This window comes from Lissotriton vulgaris, chromosome 9 (genome assembly GCF_964263255.1).
Source record: "Lissotriton vulgaris chromosome 9, aLisVul1.2, whole genome shotgun sequence".
NCBI lineage: Eukaryota > Metazoa > Chordata > Amphibia > Caudata > Salamandridae > Lissotriton > Lissotriton vulgaris.
In genome coordinates this window covers 97,122,422-97,141,678 of record NC_141697.1, presented here as the reverse complement: position 1 = coordinate 97,141,678, position 19,257 = coordinate 97,122,422, and the positions used below count along the sequence as shown (strand labels likewise).

Here is a 19,257-nt window from a genome sequence, read left to right as displayed (position 1 = left end):
GTGAGTGACAGTGCTGGGGCTTTCCAGGAGACAGGCTGGGGCAGCCCGTTGGTGTTTAGAGAGATCTGCATTAGATGGGAGGGAGGATTTTCACCTGGGACCTGAATAGGGCTGGGCCTTCCCTCTACAAAGCTGGCTCCACTTCCTGTGGCTTGTCTGATGTCTCTGCCCTGCACTGTGAAAGGAGAGGAGGAATCATGTCAACAGAGTGCTCCAGAGCTGTATCTTCCCTCCCTTGTGCTGGCTCCACCTACTGTGGGGCGGCTGATGTCTCTGCCCTGCACAGTGAATGGAAGAAGAGAGTCATGTAAACAAAGTGCTCAGGAACTGGTTTGGACTAAGCAGAGGCCTTTCTGCTTTCAGAGAACAAAGGATTTTGGGGTATAAATATTGGGACCCTGATCCCAAGAAATTAGATCACTTGTGGACAAGAAACCTTTCTGCCAAGGAGAAGAACCAAGGAAGCTGCAGGAGTTCTCTGCCAGTGTGCTGTTTGCTGGGTTGGCCTGCAGTGGTTGCTTCATTGCCAAGGAAAAGGAGAAGGAACTTTGTAAGGACTTTCATCTACAAGGGCTTGAACTGTGCTTTCCTCCTGCTGAAGTCTCAGGAACAAACGACTTCACCTTCAGCTCCCCACTGAATTTCCTATCTGGGAATTCTGACTCAAGACACTTGCGTGCCGCTGGGAGCTGGAAGCGCGACGCATAGAGAAGAAGCGTGTCACCGCCGCAGCTGAAAATCGTCGCATCGCCAAAGAAGCGAGCCTTCACTGCATCTCCCGGGAAGCGTGTGTTCATCGAAGCTGTCTGCTGTCGCATCATCGGAGAAGCACGACGCCATCGCGAGAGTCTCCATCGCATTACCGGAGAAGCGTGTCGCAGGACCTGTCGCGGCTCCAAAGTACAGAGTCGTCAAAAGGCTGCTAGGGCGCCATCTTCTCGCATCGCACCCGGATCATCGCATCGCATCAAGGCGCCATCTTGCGCACCGCTACGGGCCCGCAGGCCGAGAAACTACGCATTACCTCCGCACTGGTAAGGATCACGACGCATCCCCTATTCCGCGCAAGCATTGAGGCACGACGCATCATCTCCCCCGGATCACGGAACCGACGCATCTCCTCTTTTGCAAGCTTTTTGTTTACTTTGCGTTATGCATCCAGGTACTTTGTTGAGAACTTTGTCGCATTTATCATCAACTTGAACTAAGCAACTTAAATCATCTTTTAAGTAATCTTAAGTGTAGTATTGTGGATTTTTGTTGTTTGTGGTCTTGTGTTAAGTCTATATAAAACCTGTGTGTTGTGTCCATCTGTAGTGTTTTCACTGTATTACTGTCTATATTCACAAATGCTTAACACACTGCCTCTGAGATAAGCCTGTCTGCTCGTGCCAAGGTACCAAGGGGGTGAGCAGGTTTTATTAAGGAGTGTAATCTCCTTATCCTGACTTAGAAGTAAGGGTCTCTATTTGGACAAAGGTGAATACCATTGCCAACTAGAGACCCCCAGATCTAACACTCCATGTCAGTGGAAGTCTTGCAGCTTCTTTTTATACCCTTCTCTTTTTCAGCTAGGATGCTCAGCCCCCTTCTGATGTGTTGCTCATGCCTCCATAATAGTGGTGTGGTTGACCAAACTGAGTAGCAATAACAAAGACTGGATCACAATATGTCTATGTGCACAATCTTTACTTTGAGTTGGAGAAGTATATTTTATTTACAAAAGACAGCTAGCGAGAGCCTGTAATTGAATTTAGCTTTGCGTTAGATAATGTATTGTGCAGATAGAAAGCATGACTATGGGCAGAGGCCTGAACTCTTACACTATTTAGTTCCCATTGAAAATGTGTTATATTTTCATACAATATGAAGATTATGCGGATTAAATTAATTTATTAGGTTCCTCTAAAGTGAAATGACTGACAGCAAACCTTTTAATAGGCAACTTGAACATTCCAATGTCTATCAAGTGCTGCACCCTGGGGAGATTCAAGAACTTTAATGTGTTTGCTAAATTTGATTAGAAGGGTTGGGATACGTTTCTGATAACGCAGAATAACTAAACATATCAACTAGAGTGTGCAGGGGAGTAGCTATCATTATTGCAGCAGGTGCATTGGGACCAGGGCCCCTATAACCTTTTAATTTCGAAAACATGAAACCTGATACAGTCACAACAAAGTCCAGGACCCAGACTGGGCCCTAGAATATACACGGAGTTACACAGTTGAGGTATTCCAGTCACCGAACAGCCAGAATCAACAGTATTGTACAGATCAACAGTACAGTACCATGAGGTGCCATCCATATGCCCAGACCCATTTTCTCAATGTATCCTGCACAAGAGGATTACCAGTCTGTTTACCCTCAATCCACCATAAACCACTTAGCTAGGGAAGGTCCAGGGCTCACTGCAACAGGACATAGGCATGCAACCATCCCAACGAGGGGCTGGGCAGGTGGGGTGCCCAGGAAAGCTGCAGCTTTGACTATGCCACACCAGGAGAACAGCAAGCCAGTCCCGAGCACACCAAGAACACCAATGCCCAGACTGGATCGTACCCTTGAGCCAGACACCCCAGCGTCTTAAGGCGCCCATGCACTGACCAGGGGGACACAGATCAGGAGAGATATGTTAGTCGATCATGAGGGGGTGAGGGTGGAGGGAGTGCTGCAAGTCATCTCTCGCTTCAAGGTTTCTGACATATATGTCTCAAATCAGTCCCCCAGTCTCATGGCCACCCCTTGTACGGGTCTCCGCAAGGACATCTGCCTCGGCACAATCCCCTTTTTAGTAAGATACGGAATCAGCACATCACCTCTGAAACTGCCTGCGATTTCCAGAACATGGCAATCTGTCGTTTGAACAACACCAACGCCAGGTTCACAAATCTATGCCAATATTTCTCCCCTTTCTCCCTAGGGTGTATGCTCAAGAGGCAGGATTTAGGCGTAGGTGGAACCTCTCTGTCGACCGGTGCAGAGGTGATCCCAACAATCTCTGCCCAAGTCCATTTTCACACCTTCTGAAGAAAGCATACATCCAGTGAACCGCACCTGGGGGATGCCGCTGAGGCAGTGGGGAACATGCGTGCAATGCCCCCCGGTGTGCAATACGCTTGGTGTAAATAATTAAACTGCATGAAACAGAAGCGTGGATTGAGGGACACCACTCAAACCTGTTGCAGGGTTTGGCACCATTGTTTGTCCATCAAGGACGTTCCCAAGTCTAGTGCCCAGCAGTCACGCACTTTTTCATGCCCAATTCATGATGATGAGAGCAGTGTAGATGGTTGATATTAGTCTGCGTGCGACCCCTTAGGATGAGGCCGCATGTAGCCGTAGCACCGTAGACAGCTCAGTATTTCTGCGCCCCCAATGCGAGACTATTGCCTGATATGTTACAATGGATGTAAAGAAGTTTCCTACCTGGATGTTGTGGATGTTCCTGAGCTCTTGAAAGAATAAGAATGCCTACTCACCAAAAAGGTCCCTCATACGTTCTATTTCTGCTGCCCGCCAGCTCTGTGTCCTGTGATCCTGTGTCCTGTGATTCAGGTGAACCCCCCAAAAGCACTGCTGTATGCCAGAGGGGAAGCAGTGGAGAGTACGGGGCCTGGCAATGTTACCACATATGTACCTCCGCCAACAATAACGTGGGATCTTCATCTGATGTGTCACATACTGGAGATGAGGCACCAGGAAGAACAACCAAGTGAATGTGTGTGTTCCATCCAAAAGTCACCAGACCGCCGCCCACTCCGAGGGTCACCTCCAATTGCTGCCCCACCACTGCAATGAGGCTGATGCATAAAAAAAACCTCCTACATAGGCCTGTAGACCTGGGCGATGGCCACCCGGCATCTGCACGTGCCCCATAGCTTATTCAAGGCCAAAATTAAGCATTTGAGAAGCCAGAGGGCCAGTGCTGCAAATAAGTATAACAGGCAAGGGAGAAGGAGCATCTTGGAGATCGCAACCTGGCCCAAATGTAAAAGCAGCAGCGATGCCCAGAACAGTAGGAAACCTAGAGAGAGCTCAGAGCCCTGTCCATGTTCCCCTCAAGGAGACCGGCATCTGAGTGGAAAATCTGAATTCCAAAATATTTAAACGTGTCAAGCGGCCACAAGAGCATAGAAGGGGGCAACTCCCACCCCCCATGTCCTGCACCTGGCTCAGACTAAGGGGGAACAGGCAAGGCTTGAACCGGTTTACCCCTTAGGCCCAACATTGCCCCCAAATCATCCAGTAAAGTCACCAGATCCTGGAGTGAAGTCCTGTGGTCACGTAAGTAAACAAGGGCATCGTCAGCATATAAGGCCATGTGGTGGGCGCACAGTGCCTCAATCTCCCACTGGCAGGAGTTCTAGCGCAATTTGAAACCCGGTGGTTACATGCCATGGGCAAATATCATCGTTGACAAGGGGCAGCCTTGCCGGGTGCTCTGCTCAATATCAAAACTATCCGGCAAGTAGCAACAGGGGAGCAGTGCGCAAATAAATTTGTAACGACGGGGCCGCCTCAAGACCACGAGAACATACCAACCAGGCACCGGCCCGACACCGGGGTCCCGACATTGGGAGGGCTGAAGAGGAGGTTCTGGGGTGTGTGGCGCCATCCATGAGCCACCAGCTGTCATGACCAGGACTGTGCCAGGGTAAACAGGGGGGCGCCGTTCACCCCTGAACCACAGAATAAAGCAAAAGTGGGGGATACAACGCATTGTACCTCTGAGAAGATGTCGAACCCCAAGGTGCCGAAGCCAACGCACCAAACAAACCTTGAAAAGTACACACTTTTCAAAGCTTAGGTAATTGGTGGGGGGGGGGGGGAGGGGGGTGTCAAAAAGGCGCTCAGAAAATATGCTATGCTCTTCCCAGCCAAACTCAGGGTGCTGGCGGAAGGAAAGTCATGGTTTTTTACATCTCCGGAGGAGACATGGGAATGAATGGAGGGCTGGAGAACTGTTGGAGCCCACAGAGCTGACCCAAGAAACGTCTACAGGGACAGGATCGACGCCATGAAAATCCTAGACAAGACGCAGGTTTGGAGTCAGAAGAGAGGGGGGGGCGGCACTGCTAAGTAGCAGAGTGACTTACGAGGCTTTGGAGGCCATAATACGATTCACACTGGGCCGATTTGCCTCGGACTTGTGGGCCCTCGTACCGCGAGTGAAAAGTGTATACATTTTTTCATAGTCATTATATGCTTTTAGTAACCGACACCATTATATGTTTACTATACATATACAATACATACTATGATGTTTTAACTAAGTAGCTTACACAATGCAGGTAATACAGGGAAAGGAAAACGATAAGTCAGGGATCAGCCAGGCCGCGTTCCCAAACATTGTGAATATGGGTATGGGTACACTGGCACTCTGCAAGGTTGGGAAGTGGGCAGTTTCAAGTCCACAATGCAGGGAGGCAGGGAGGGGGAGGGAAAAAGAAGTTTCACGCTGTTGATGGATAGAAGTTTCGAGTCATTTAAATTATTCAAGGGGGAAGGTCAAACAGTACATGTGTACAATGCAGAGCAACATTGTAGCAGTACATGGGAAATGTATAAGGACGCTCATGGACTACAGTCAATGTGTCGGTTTTATTATCGATACCGCTGACCTGGAGGAGGGATGCTAATTTGGCTCTCTGGTGCTGCACTTACATTGGCCCAGACTACAAACCTCCACATCTGCACTGCCCAAATGTGTGATAACATTGTGGAGGCCCCAGGAACGGGTCAGCTTAAACCACTCTCATGGAATGTAAATGGCTTGGAAGATAAAATCAAAAGAGGAACGGTCCTACAGTATCTGAAGCAGCAAGCCCCAGTTGTGGTCCTGCTACAAGAAACCCATATACAGGGGAGCCCTTACTGGGCACTTAATAGATGAGGTTACAAACTGCTTCTCCTGCGCACCTCCTTCCCCTTTCAAATACAGTCACACACGACACTCTGGGTAGATTTGTCACGGTGTCCGGTTGTTGTGAAGGTAAGCCGCTCAACATAACATCACTCTATGTGCCACCTAGATTTCACTCACGGACACTGGCTGATTTCGGTACTCACTTGCTTAATCTACCAGCGGGCGACCTGCTGGGCGTGCCCCTTCCCCCTCGTCGCTCGTCGTGAGATGGCTCTTAACCCAGGGTATCTTAAGGTGGCGGAAATTAGGGAGAAGTTCATACAGGAGACCACAGACTATTTCAACATGACAACAAGGGTTCTGTAGAGCCAGATATAGTGCAATGGGAGGCATACAAGACAGTGGTGCGAGGAGTGGACGTATCTGCGTTCACTGGACATAGGAAGGAAAAGAGAAAGTGACTACTGGAACTAGAGCCTGAGATCAGTCAACTGGAACACGATTAAATTACAACTAATGCTCCAGATACTAAACATAGAATGCTTCTGAAGCAAAAGGAATACAAGGACATCGAGGAGGATGCGGCTAGAGCCCATCACCGTGCCACTCAACAGCGCATATGCGAGGTTGGCGACAAAGCCAGCATACTATTGGCCTGGCTGGATAGGCAAGAACAAGCCAATAGATGGGTCTCAATGATCGAGGGCAAAGAGGGTTCAAGGCTACAGAATAAGGACAAGATTGCGGAGGCATTTGCTGACCACTTTCAGCAAATCTATGCTTCTGTAGGGGCCTCCACACACGAGGAAGCACAGGAGCTACTGGCCACCCTCAGGCTGTTGGTCCTTGAGCCACAAGAAGCCAAAGATCTATACTTCGTGTTGACCACTGAGGAAGTTGTCAAGGCAATCGGGCGCTCCAGTCTGGGAAAGCCATGGGCCTGAGCGGCCTTTCAATAGAATTATATAAAGTAAATGTGTCCCCGATCGCCCCATATCTTATAAGAATGTACGACAAAAGCGTGACTGCGGGCATTCTGCACAAAAGGCAGAGAATGGCCAATATCGAAGTTATACTCAAAACAGGTAAACCCCCCGAGAGGTGCGGATCATTCCGGCCCATTTCCCTCCTAGACCCAGAAGTCAAGATACTCGCCAAGATTTTGGCAACGCATATGTCTCCCCTGCTAGGCAAGCTGATCCATCTGGATCAATCCGGCTTTATGCCTGGCAGAAACACTGCCTTTAACTTAAGGCGCCTTCATGGTGTCATGGGTAGAGCAGCTACAACCAGGGAAGACGCAGTGATCATGTGGCTGGATGCAAAGATGGCATTCAGCACGATTGAATGGCCTTTTTTATTTGCTGCACTTGAACGAATCGGGTTTGGTAAGAAATTTCTATCCTGGGTACGGCTCTTTTACTCGGAACACCTGGCCCGAATTACAGTGAATGGCGGGAGATCAAAAACGTTCGCATTGCAAAAGGGAACCAGGCAGGGCTGCCCACTTTCTTCCTTGATCTTCGCTCTTGCCCTCGAGCCGCTAGCAATTTGGATCAGGGGGGATCCCCTCATCAGGGGTTTGAACTGGACGACAGAGTGGGAGGACAGAATCTTCCTCTATTCCGATGATATTTTGCTTTATTTGGCCAGACCTTATTTTACCATACATTGGACGTTACACATATTCACTCTGTACCAAAAGTACTCAGGGTACACCATTATCTGGGAAAAGTCCCTGGTGTATGTTCTGTGTGGGAGCCGCCCCAACTTGCCTCGCAGCTGTGCGGATAAAACCGTCACGGAGGGTTCTCAATACCTGGAGATATATATCATGGCTGATCCCACCTTATTCCACTAGAGCAACTTAGCTACCCCCCTACGCCGCTTTCGGGAAGATGTGTTGCATTGGAAGACCCTGCCCCTCACGCTACTGGGCAGGGCTGCCTTATATAAAATGATGGCACTTCCCCGTTTTGTTTACACTTTGCTGAATACACCTCACTTGGTTTCCACTCATTACTTCCATTCAATCGAGTCTGAGATACACTCCTTACTCCGGAATAGTGGTGCTCCTCATATGCAACAAAGAGCTGGTATGATGGAGGGATAGCTCTGCCGGCACTCAAAAGTTACTACTGGGCCTCTCAATTGATGGTCACTAACCACTGGATCCATCGACCCCTAAAGGATCAAGCTTATAGGATGGACAGGTACAATATGACCCCTGGCGAATACCGCAGAGCAATTTACTGAGGAATTAAGAACATGCCTCCGTACATTCCAATCTCCACTACCATCACACTATGGCACATGGCAACTTCTGCCCTGGGGTGGAAAAACAAGATCATACAAGTAATCCCCTTGCTGGAATCAGACAGATTGGGGTCATTGGTCAAACACCCAGGGTTCGACAAGTGGGACCTGATCGGACTCTCTACAGTTGGAGATATGTGGGTAGGAGGAAAAGTGAGACGTTTTGGCGATCTCCAACAGGACTACGAACTGAATGAGAGGGAAACCTTTAGGTATCTTCAGGTCAGGAATGCACTACAGAAGGCTGGACTCAGGGGCTCCGATCTACCTGCCGTCTCCCCCTAGAAGATAGACTGCTTGACGGTTACCTTCCAGACATGGCGATCTCCATGACATACAGAAAAATTCTTAACACCCCAGATGCAATGGGGAAAATACGTGCAAAAAGGGCACAGGATATGGAAGAGATTAGTGATGAGGACTGGCAGGAGGCACTAGTGTCATCCCGAGAGGTAGCGATCCAACTCAAACTCAAACTCCTGCAAAGAGCATACTATACAAGTTCAGCATTGGCCAAAGTGGGTGTCTTGGACTCCCTGACATGTCCCTGTGGCTATAGGCAAACAGGTACATACATGCACCAGTGGTGGGTATGCCTGTGTCTCCAGACGCATTGGGGGAAGGTAACCTCGGCGTTACTTTTAACATGTCAGAAAACAATGGAGGTCTCCCCTGATGGTGCCTTCTTGGAATATGGGACGCTACGGATCTTTCAAGGACTAAGAGAATATGGGTCTCACTGGGGTGCATGATTGCTAAAAGTAATAAAGCTAGATCTTGGAAGGGAGCCACTGGGCTCAAACTCAAAGATTGGGAGACAGATATGGACTGGTGCATGCAGGCGGAGAGGGCGATATACGAGGGAAGAGGGTGCCCACAAAAATTGACCAGAATTTGGGGGGCACGGAACGAAAGCCGCGGAATGCTATGTACACCATTCGGGGACACCTCTCAACATGCAGGGGACCACCTAGATGATGGAATATGTATAAGATGGGGAATGTCATCAGATTCGATGTAATGAAACAGGTCTCACGTAGCATAACGGTTGGATATTGTATTACTGCACTTGGCTTGGAGGAAGACAACAGTGTTGCACTGGACTTTGTTTTTGTCATTCCTTGATTGTTTAATAAAAAAGATTTAAAAAAAAAACTCTCCCTCCGGACAGACACCGCCATCCTCAGGCGCTCCTCTGCGGTAGTCCGATCCTCCTTCAGGGCTTCACGGGTAAAGTGGCATCGCAGCGTGCCCAAGGTACCCTGGCCTCACTCAGGCTTCCAGATCCGTGGTAAGTATCACCAGGGGGCCTGCCTAACACCAACAGCATCTCTCGGCCTCCTCCTGCCCGGTCTCTCAGCACCCCAGATACTGGGGGCACCAAGGGAGGGTGAATCGGGTCCCCCTCACCTCAGTATCTAGGCCGATGATCCCCCAGACACCTCACCAGAGGAGTCTATTGTCCCCAGGAACAGGGCCCCTGCCTGCTCATTGGCAATCCCTCAACATCAATCCTCTCTGGGGACCCAGCTGTGCACTCCCTACAGGTTGAAAGAGTTTCCAACACCCCCCACCCCCATGCTGTAGCTGGGCCTCCATAGGCCTCAGGACTTACTATTTACTCAGGGGACCTGAAAGCAGTCCAAGGGCCTGTGCCCCAACCCCCACCTACCGCCTCACCGGGGGGAGAGGCCCAGTTGTCCAGGGGACCCCCGCCCCTTCAATAAGCACGTGGACCCCACTTGAGGCAGACTGCCACTGCCATCTTCTCTCCGCGGCCACAACACAGGGCAGGCAGCTGACACTGGATCGGCCCAAGCCAGCCAGGCACTCTGTGGCATTGGGTGTCATGGGGGCAGCGAGACACTAGCTTGGCCAGGATGCTGCAGGATTACAGCTGGGCCCGGGGCGGAGCTGGAGTTGAAGCGACTGCTCTGGTTGCCACCTTGGCCGGCTATGCCCCCAGAAAATAGTTTAGTTTATAATCAATAATATTTGAAGACACTGTTCTAGGTTAATACCTGGAATGAAACAAATGATAAAATCATAATACTAAAAAACATTCACCCCTACAAGAAAACAAACATTCATTTAGAGTTTTCAATAAATGTCAAGTCTCTTCCATACTTTATATCAACAGAAATGTAATGTCTTCCTCAGATGCTGTAGACATTGACTTTGGCATCGCTGGTGCAGTAACGAGCTCAGTGCGCTATATTTGCATGTGTTGGCTTCCTTACCTAGAAAGCATGCCCAGAGGAGTGACATTAAGAGATCCCATCAGCATTGCCAAGGCCATCCCAGGGGCTTCCCGCTCTATTACTTCTCTCGTTGCCTGCAATTAGAGATTAAAAATGTGCTTGAGTGTAATCAGCAAAAGAAAAACAATATTAACTGATCTTAAATTGAAATATGAAGCTAAAGCAAAAAAAAGGAAAAAAAACACGTAGATCCTCGGATACCTGTGAACCCAGACTGATGTCATAATAAATCACGGAAATTAGTTTAACTAACCGTACTCCAAGATTACTTTCTAAAAGTAATTTTATTATACAAAAATATTTTTAGTGGGTATATAAGTATAGGCAATGTCTGCTTTTGAACCATCTCAATCGCCCCAGTTAATGTGGAAGGAATGCAGTTTAATGTTTGAAGGCGTATGGATTGGCAAGCAGTTGTCCAGGACTGCCAGATTAGGAGTACACAATTTTAGATCTTGGAAATGGCACCTTTTCAATCTGAGATGCTTTGAAACATGACAGAAACAAGAAAAGGGGTTTGAAATAGAAGCATAAAGGTACTTTTGTGGTGACTCTGTATGTATCCATGTATTTATGTGGTATTTCTATAGCGCCAAACTCATTCAAAAGGCAGCAAAGCATTGTACATGGTCAAAGACAAGCATAATGCCAATGGATATGAGGAGAAGAAGCTGGGCTGCGGTCGGTTAATGCATTGTGATGTATATAATGTTCTTTAAAGAGGTGAGTCTTCACTCTTTCCTAAATTGGAGCAGCGGTGGGCCGGACCTGATGGATACAATGGTGTTGTTGCAGATCCTGGGTGCAAAGAGGTTACTCTCAATTTGAAGGTTTTACCATACACCGCTTTAAATGCCATAAGGGAGAACACTGCATGCAAGTGCTGCATGCAGACATGCCTGACAGGCTGCACACCCTAGTGTCCTGTGCATGTGTGGCCATCTCCAGTGCTCTTCTTTAAATAAGGAGCCAACTGGTATTCGTGTTTGCCTGATGGCTGAGAAACTGGTAGGAGCTTGATGAACACTGAAAGAGTCGGACTACGAGTAACATCACCATAAACCTCATCGTACCCTTTTCTATTGACAACAGGCATATAGATATCAAACGAAAGAAAGAGAAATGAAAAAGAAATCAGGATTTGATATCTTAGTCGTAGACAAACTGACTACAAATAACTTCCTGGCCAGAGTTATAATAGCTCCAAGAAGAAACTTCAAGAAGTCCGACTGTTCCTTTATGTTTTTTCGTTTTGGAAAAGGACAGACTCGTTTGTGCTCTATTATAACGGAACAGCGTAGAAAAAGACGATTAATTGCTGCCCGAAGGTATGCCTTTGCAACGGAAGTGGCGAACAAGCCTCCACTCCTAATCAAATGCTCTGTTCGCCCTACATTCAAATGGTGCATTCCCCCTTGTGTTCTAATGGTGTGTTCACCCTACATTCAAATGGTGCGTTCCGCCCAGTATTCCAATGGTGCGTTTACCCTACATTCCAGTATGCCCTGCATTTCAGTGGTGCATTCCTCCTTGTGTTCCAATGGTGTATTCGCCCTCCAATTCCAGTGGTGCATTCCTCCCTGTGCTCCAATGGTGTGTTCGCCCTACATTCAAATGGTGCATTCCGCCCAGTATTCCAATAGCGCGTTTACCCTACATTCCAGTATGCCCTGCATTCCAGTGGTGCATTCCTCCTTGTGTTCCAAGGTGTATTCGCGCTCCAATTCCAGTGGTGCATTCCTCCCTGTGTTCCAATGGTGTGTTCGCCCTACATTCAAAAGGTGCATTCCGCCCAGTATTCCAATGGTGCGTTTACCCTACATTCCAGTGGTGCCTTCCTCCTTGTGTCCCAATGGTGTATTCGCCCTCCAATTCCAGTGGTGCATTCCCCCCTGTGTTTTCTAATGGTGTGGTCACCCTACAGTCCAGTGGTGCAATCCGCCCAGTGTTCCAATGGTGTGTTCACCCTACATTTAATTATGCCCTGCATTCCAGTGGTGCATTCCTCCCTGTGTTTTCTAATGGTGTGCTCACCCTACATTCCAGTGGTGCATTCCGCCCAATGTTCCAACGGTGTGTTCACCCTACATTTAATTATGCCCTGCATTCCAGTGGTGCATTCCTCCCTGTGTTTTCTAATGGTGTTTTCACCCTACATTTCTGTGGCGCATTCCTCCCTGTGTTTTCTAATGGTGTGTTCACCCTACATTCCAATGATGCATTCCGCCCTGTGTTCCAATGGCGCGTTTACCCTATATTCCAGTGGTACATTCCACCCTGTGTTCCAATGATGTGTACGCCCTACATTCCAGTGGTGCATTTACCCTACATTCCAATTGCTGCTTCCCATCCAGAGTTCCAATGGTGTATTCGCCCTACATTGCAACGGTGCATCTGCCCTGTGGTCCAATGGTGTGCTCGCCCTACAATATAATGGAGCATTCCGTCTTGTGTTCCAATAGTTTGTTTACCCTACATTCCAGTGATGCATTCCTCCCTGTGTTCAAATGGTGTGTTCGCCCCAGATTCAAATTGCTGCAGTCCGTACGGAGTTCCAATGGTGTGTTCGCCCTACATCGCAATGGTGGATTCTGTCCTAGTTCCAATGGTGTGTTCGCCCTACATTACAAATGTGCATTCTGTCCTGTGTTCTAATGGTGTGCTCGCCCTACATTGCAGTGGTGATTTCTCCTTGTGTTCCAATGGTGCGTTCACCCTAAACGCCATTGGCGCATTCCACCCTATGTTACAATGGTGCGTTCGCCCTAAACCCCAATGGCGCATTCCACCCTACGCTCCAATGGTGTGTTCGTCCTATGTTATCAAAGGATCGCCAAATGTGAATCCTTTGTATGTTGTTTACTGTAATTGATGCTTTAAGCCATTAATAATATAAAACAAGAGAAAAACACACCTGGGGTTGACTTATCAGAAAATAGATAGAACATCGGGTCATAAACCCATTTTGGGATAAAGTCAACTGGGCTAATTTTCCTACGGTTGGTCTTTCCATGAAACAGCCGAGCTAAAAAGGATTCAATTACATGGTATCCCCAATGGTTTGAAAGAATGTACTTAAAAATTCCCTTCAAATGTTAGTAATTTAATATATGTCATACACTGGATTAGAATTCAGAAATGTTTATGGAGCTGTCTGCTTTGCCACATTAATTCAGATGAGATTTCTACTGGTACAGGACTGCAATGGACATTATATTTCTCGGGACAGCATATACAAATGGTGCTAATCCCCATTATGAGTTTTTTTTATATCTATTAAGGCTTCATTCTATTGTATTAAATTGTAGCATTCGTCTAGCACTTACTACACCTTTGTGGGAAGCTGAAGAATGAACCCATACACATATACACAGCAAGCCACTGGGCACGATAGGTGCCTCTTTGGACGCTGTGCATCTGGATTTTTACTGCTGGGCACATAATATGCTGCTGGGCACATCCATGCATTTTGTGACGTAGGTATAATGGTCCTGGATATTGCTGTAAAAAATGTGGGTCAATGTCTTGTTTTAAAACTGATTACGAATGACCCCCTCCCTGTCTTTGCCCCCTCTATAAAAGGGAAGGGAAACTCACTCTTCTCAGGCACTGCTTTCTTGGACTCCTACAACGCCTTCCTGAGCTGCTTTTTGATCTAAGTCCGGACATGACGTGGAGAAAAGGAAGACTGGGGGAGAGAGAGGACTACAGATGCAAGGGGCATCTGATTTCAACTCCTGCCCTCTCCTCGGCTAAAGAGGAAAGACGGCCTCTGGGAAAACTAATTGACAAGCCAGTTATCTCTTAGAAAGACCTTATAACACAGAGTCCGCCGTTATAAAAGGCTGCACAGACTTATTTGTTTAGCTGTTATACAGATAGATTATATTAGGTACCTTGTTCCTTTCACCGACTGTCTGCACTCTCTAGCTCAGGGTTCTCCAAAGTCAGTCCTGGAGGGCCGGATCTATGCCAGATTTTTAGCATATCCTCAGTTAGATAAATGTAGTTATCTTAAAAATCAGGCATGGATCCAGCCCTCCATGACGGACTTTGGAGAACCCTGCTCCAGCTCAACGGCAAACCCTCTCAAAAGAAACTCTCTCATTTCAATACTTTACGCATCCAAAGTCATATGTAAATTTCCATAGAATCCTACATAAGGCACCTATAGAGTCCAGGGGAAATTATGCAAAGGTTTTGAATTCTTCTGACAAAATGTTCTCACAATATTGCGTCAGGACCAGCATTTCTTTCAACAGACGGTCATGCATTGCCAATACACTCTCAGGTTCTGAGTGCCTCACCAGTCAGGGGTGCTTATTAGAGTACCAGTCATTTTGGGGCAGTTCCATGATGAAAATTGTTTAATTTGATATTCTATTTTTAGCTGCAAATCTAAACAACTATGCAATGAGATATCTAATGTAGTTGGTAGCCTCTATTCATTACATAAAAGGGACAAGATATGTGTTTTGTGAATAGTTTAAAATGAGTAGAGGCTCAAGAGAGAATAGTGTTAATTTTAAAGAGCACTTGTGCTTGTCACAAGCCAGTTAAAATCAACCAAGAAGTGGAACTTCTTCATTCAACAGGGTACAAATGAAGGTACTTCAACAGTAAGCTGTGTCTGGAGGAACAGTTCACAGTTAAAGCATCTTCTTGAACTTGTCAATCCTTCTGCTCGTAACTGATGTGGACTACTTAGCAACAATTCTGGTTTAATCAACCTGATTGTTGCTAACCTGTAAGCACGTATACCTTTAGCTTGTATGCGATCAGGTTTGAAGGACAAAGCCAGCATCAAGGACTAGGATGAAGTTGAGAAAAACTGTGAGAGAGTGAATGTTAGATGCGAACAAGCTACAGGTAGAGCTTGGTGACTTCGGAGTACTGATGAACTGTGATACCAGGGGTGAACGCCAGGGCACCAGGGGCTATGTTTATGGGTTGAATAGCATGGAGGATAAAGGGTCCGGAAAAGAAAACAATGATTGAAGCGGAAAAGTCTATTAAAGGTTCATTGCAACAAAATGGTCATGAGAACCTGAGAGGAGAAAGGAACGTCTACAGAGGGCAGTCTGAGAGATACCCATGATGTAGGAGAAGGCAGTAGGCAGGGCACGATGGACGGTAGTGGCAAATGAAGCAGAGAGGCCCAGGGTGGCCTGTGTCAGTAATACGGAATGAACGATCAACTACCTGGACATAGATTGTTTCTGTGCTCCTTCTTGGACAGAAAACGGTTGCATATGAATGAGTAAAGAAGACAATAAAGGTGATGTGGGATTACCTTTGCAGCAATACTACTTTATCTAGCAATTTATTATGAAAGAATAGATGGGACAATAAATGGTTATCTCATTATGGTCCAAGTGAAATACTGGTTAGGAAGAATGTGGCCAGGATTGAGACAGACAAGGTATCTGTGGCAGAAGATAGAGAGGTTGCCTCTCTTTGTGGCTTTGATAATGGAGGAAGGTAGAAAGACTAAGTCACTGAAGGTGGTTTAGCAACCAAAGAATATAAGAGAGTATTTAGAGTGCGAGTGTTGACAGTGTGCCTTAGAGAAGTGTCTGTGGTACTGTGAGATGGAGCTGACTGTGTTGAATTAACCAAGAAAGAAGTGGTTGATGTCAAAGGGCTTCAAGAGGACTCGGTTCTTGTACTGTGGCAGTGAGACCATGGTGACATACTAGCCAGTCTTGTTTTTATGATGTCTACATTGGGGGATCTGTGTGCAGCTGTCAGTGAATCAACGATGAGTGGTGCATAGCATTTGAGCTAGGGTTTCATGAGTTTGCTCAATCCACCTCTGTAACCACCGGGAAGCCGTGGGTTTGATTTGATTGTTTTGCTTCCTTGGTGGGCATGGATATTTACTAGAACATGTGAGCTAAAATATTAAACAAATGGGTCTTTGAATTGTTAAGAGATGAATCTCGTTGTGGAACAGTAGAGATTTAAATGTTATTGGATAAGCAAATCTTGTTTGAGGGGCTAGGTTGACCCATTACTAATCTATATGTATTAGGATGCTTTACCTTCAAGTTTACAACAACGAGTGTCACAGAGAGTGGCTTTTTATCGGGGATCAGTGTTGTCACTTCTTGCACGGCCATTGCAAGTTTTAAGAGTGTGTGGTGCCAATTTCACCACCCCTCACAGTTTGCTTTGATGAATGGAAAGTGTTGGCTGTAAGCCATGATCTGATGTTGCCAATGATGCTTCCCTATGAACCATGAAGCTAAACAAATGCGTGCTATTTTACCATAATCTTGTTGCATATTTTACTAAAACCACTGTTACATGAAGGTATTACGGAAACTCTAGATGAGGTAACATACATGGCAGAAATGCATAAATTCCTATAAATGATAGATGATATATGACAACATGGAAAGAATGCCATTCATATAAAGGTTCTTACTGCATGTATGTGCAGGAATTCATTTCCTGTAAATTCCCCAAACGTGCCCTGAAAGATATCACATATACCTTAGGCTAGCTCATTATTATTTTCAGTGTGATAATACATATTCAGAATGATTACACAGCTGTGTGTCATCGTTATGTTATTCCAGGCTGCTCACATTAATGGAGGTGTAAAGAGAAGAGGTAAAAAAGGTGGAACGGGTTACAAGGTCAGGAAGTAAAATTGGTAGAAGCAACAAGTTGTCCGTACAAAACAAGCAAGAGGTTGGACATTGTATATTGCCTGGACAACTGTACACATAGCCATAGCGACACACCTATAGGCACCCCTGCACAGACCAATGGATCTACAGGTAGGTTTGCAGACGGTACAGAAGACCTGCAGACACCAATGCACACAGACAAAGAGGCACCCAGGTATTCATGCACTTACACTAAAAGAAAGATTAGTACTAGACTAGTGAGGCCAAGAGACGGGTACCTATGTACACACAGACAACACACACAAAAACACAGACAACATACACGGATGGATGGAGAGACCAACATACTAGGGAGATGAACAGACATACAGAATATGGATAGATGTTTCTACTATGCTGAGGCTAGTGTCCATGGAGAAGAATATCAACCATTAGGAACAACCTTGTTACAGATGGGATTAAAGGTCTCTGGTGACAACGATTCACAGCAAGTTGGTCATGAGAGCTCAAAATCAGAAGGAATACGACTCGGTTGATTTATGGACTATTGTAAATGTGTAAATGTATTTATACTTCTTTAGCGCACAGCTACCCGCAGTGGGTTTCCCGGCGCTTGCTTAGGGAACCCGTCCTGGTATTCCCCTGTGAGATAACCCCGGCAGGGTATCCACAAGGTGAAAGCCAGGCATCCCGCCGCGAGGGGCCGTTGTGGAGATTAAGCAAGCTATTGCCCAGAGTCGCAGAGTGTGAACCCGTGAGTCGAGAAGGCACCGGAGCGAGAATTATCGAGTCCGTGGAATTTTTTGAGCCCAAGACCCGCCGAGGCGAGGAATTGAACCCTGGTCCAGGGCCGATCTCAGCTTCCGGGTCTGCCGCCTCTAACCCCTGAGCCACACAGAACCAACAGAGTCTATGAGAACCTTCTATGGCATGTGGGTAGGGTTGACAATTGGCCCATCCTTAATTGTTAAGTAGCATTTGTATAGTGTACAATCTGTCCCTATTAACCTTCAATCACTCCATTGAGGTCTGATTTGGTTTTGTGGAGGAATATTGTCAGTAGGGTGAGAATGTCACCTTAGGAGCTGTGAGCTTGTTTTTTTAATCTGAAGAGGACTGAAAGTCAATCAAATTTCCAAACGAAAATGGCTTGAATCCTTGTTGTGTGATGGCCCCATCCTGTTTAAGGCAAGCAGGGGGACATGATACAGAAACAAACTATTACAAGTGTCATCCATCGAGACTAGAGGGAAGGGAGTTTTCAGTGATAATGTATGTGGACAGCCTAGTAATTATGTACGATGCCAATCGGATTCCAGCATCAACTAAATTCTCTAGACTCAAAAATCCCTATGACAGTAGTTCTTAACCTGTGGTCTGGGGCCCCTGGGGGTTTGCAAAGCCTATTCAGGGGGTCTGCAGCTACTTAGAAAATTAAATATTATTAACAGATTAATAAAGTGTATATAAACAAAGATGAAAACCGTAAAAAAAAAGATCTGTAAATATAATGGAATTTGTAATTGGAAGTTAAAATATAGTTGGCATTCTCAGATTGATTTCTAGGAGCCGAGCAAGGGCTTCAAACAGGATATTGTATGGATGATGGGTGGCCTCAATTGAATTGAGAAGTGCTCCAACTTTCCTATTAAAATTCACGTTTATTTTCTTTCATCTATTTGTGAATTGAACACAATATTTCATCATTTGTTAATTTTTTGAGGAATAATTGTTTCTGTATTTTTATGTATTTGTTTGCAGTTTGAATCATCAAAAATTATTTTGCGAGGTTCCCGGCTTCCAGTAATGACTCACAGGTGGTCCCCGGCTTCCAGTAATGATTAAGTGGGGTACATATAAGTCAAAAGGTTAAGAACCACTGCTCTAGGAGATATCCTGATTAAAATACTGATTCCTCAAAAATAATGTTGTTAAGGTGTGGGAGATGTAACTGCGTGAGGTGTTTTATATACCAGCATTTGCACATCACAATCTACTCTCTGTATGGCTCTAATAAACTTTATTAATTGGAGTGACATATAATACGGTTATGGGTGACACGTTTTGAATTTTGCTGCTTGGTACAGGGTGTTTGTGTATGGTTACTAGTGATTTATTTGTTAAAGTCCTATTTCACTTAGTTCATGCTGCTAAAATGAGCAAGTCAAATGAG

At 46.2% G+C, this 19,257-nt stretch overlaps 1 protein-coding gene across 10 annotated transcripts in view; it reads right to left on the bottom strand.

Moving 5' to 3' along the window:
- Positions 1-19,257, bottom strand: part of GPHN (gephyrin) — a 2,075,463-nt gene that overhangs the window by 779,358 nt on the left and 1,276,848 nt on the right. For all 10 annotated transcript variants that reach the window (XM_086937114.1, XM_086937115.1, XM_086937116.1 and 7 more), the window contains exon 5: positions 10,426-10,520. In XM_086937114.1, coding sequence (XP_086793240.1) covers positions 10,426-10,520 — 95 coding nt within the window. The remainder of the gene's footprint in view (positions 1-10,425; positions 10,521-19,257) is intronic.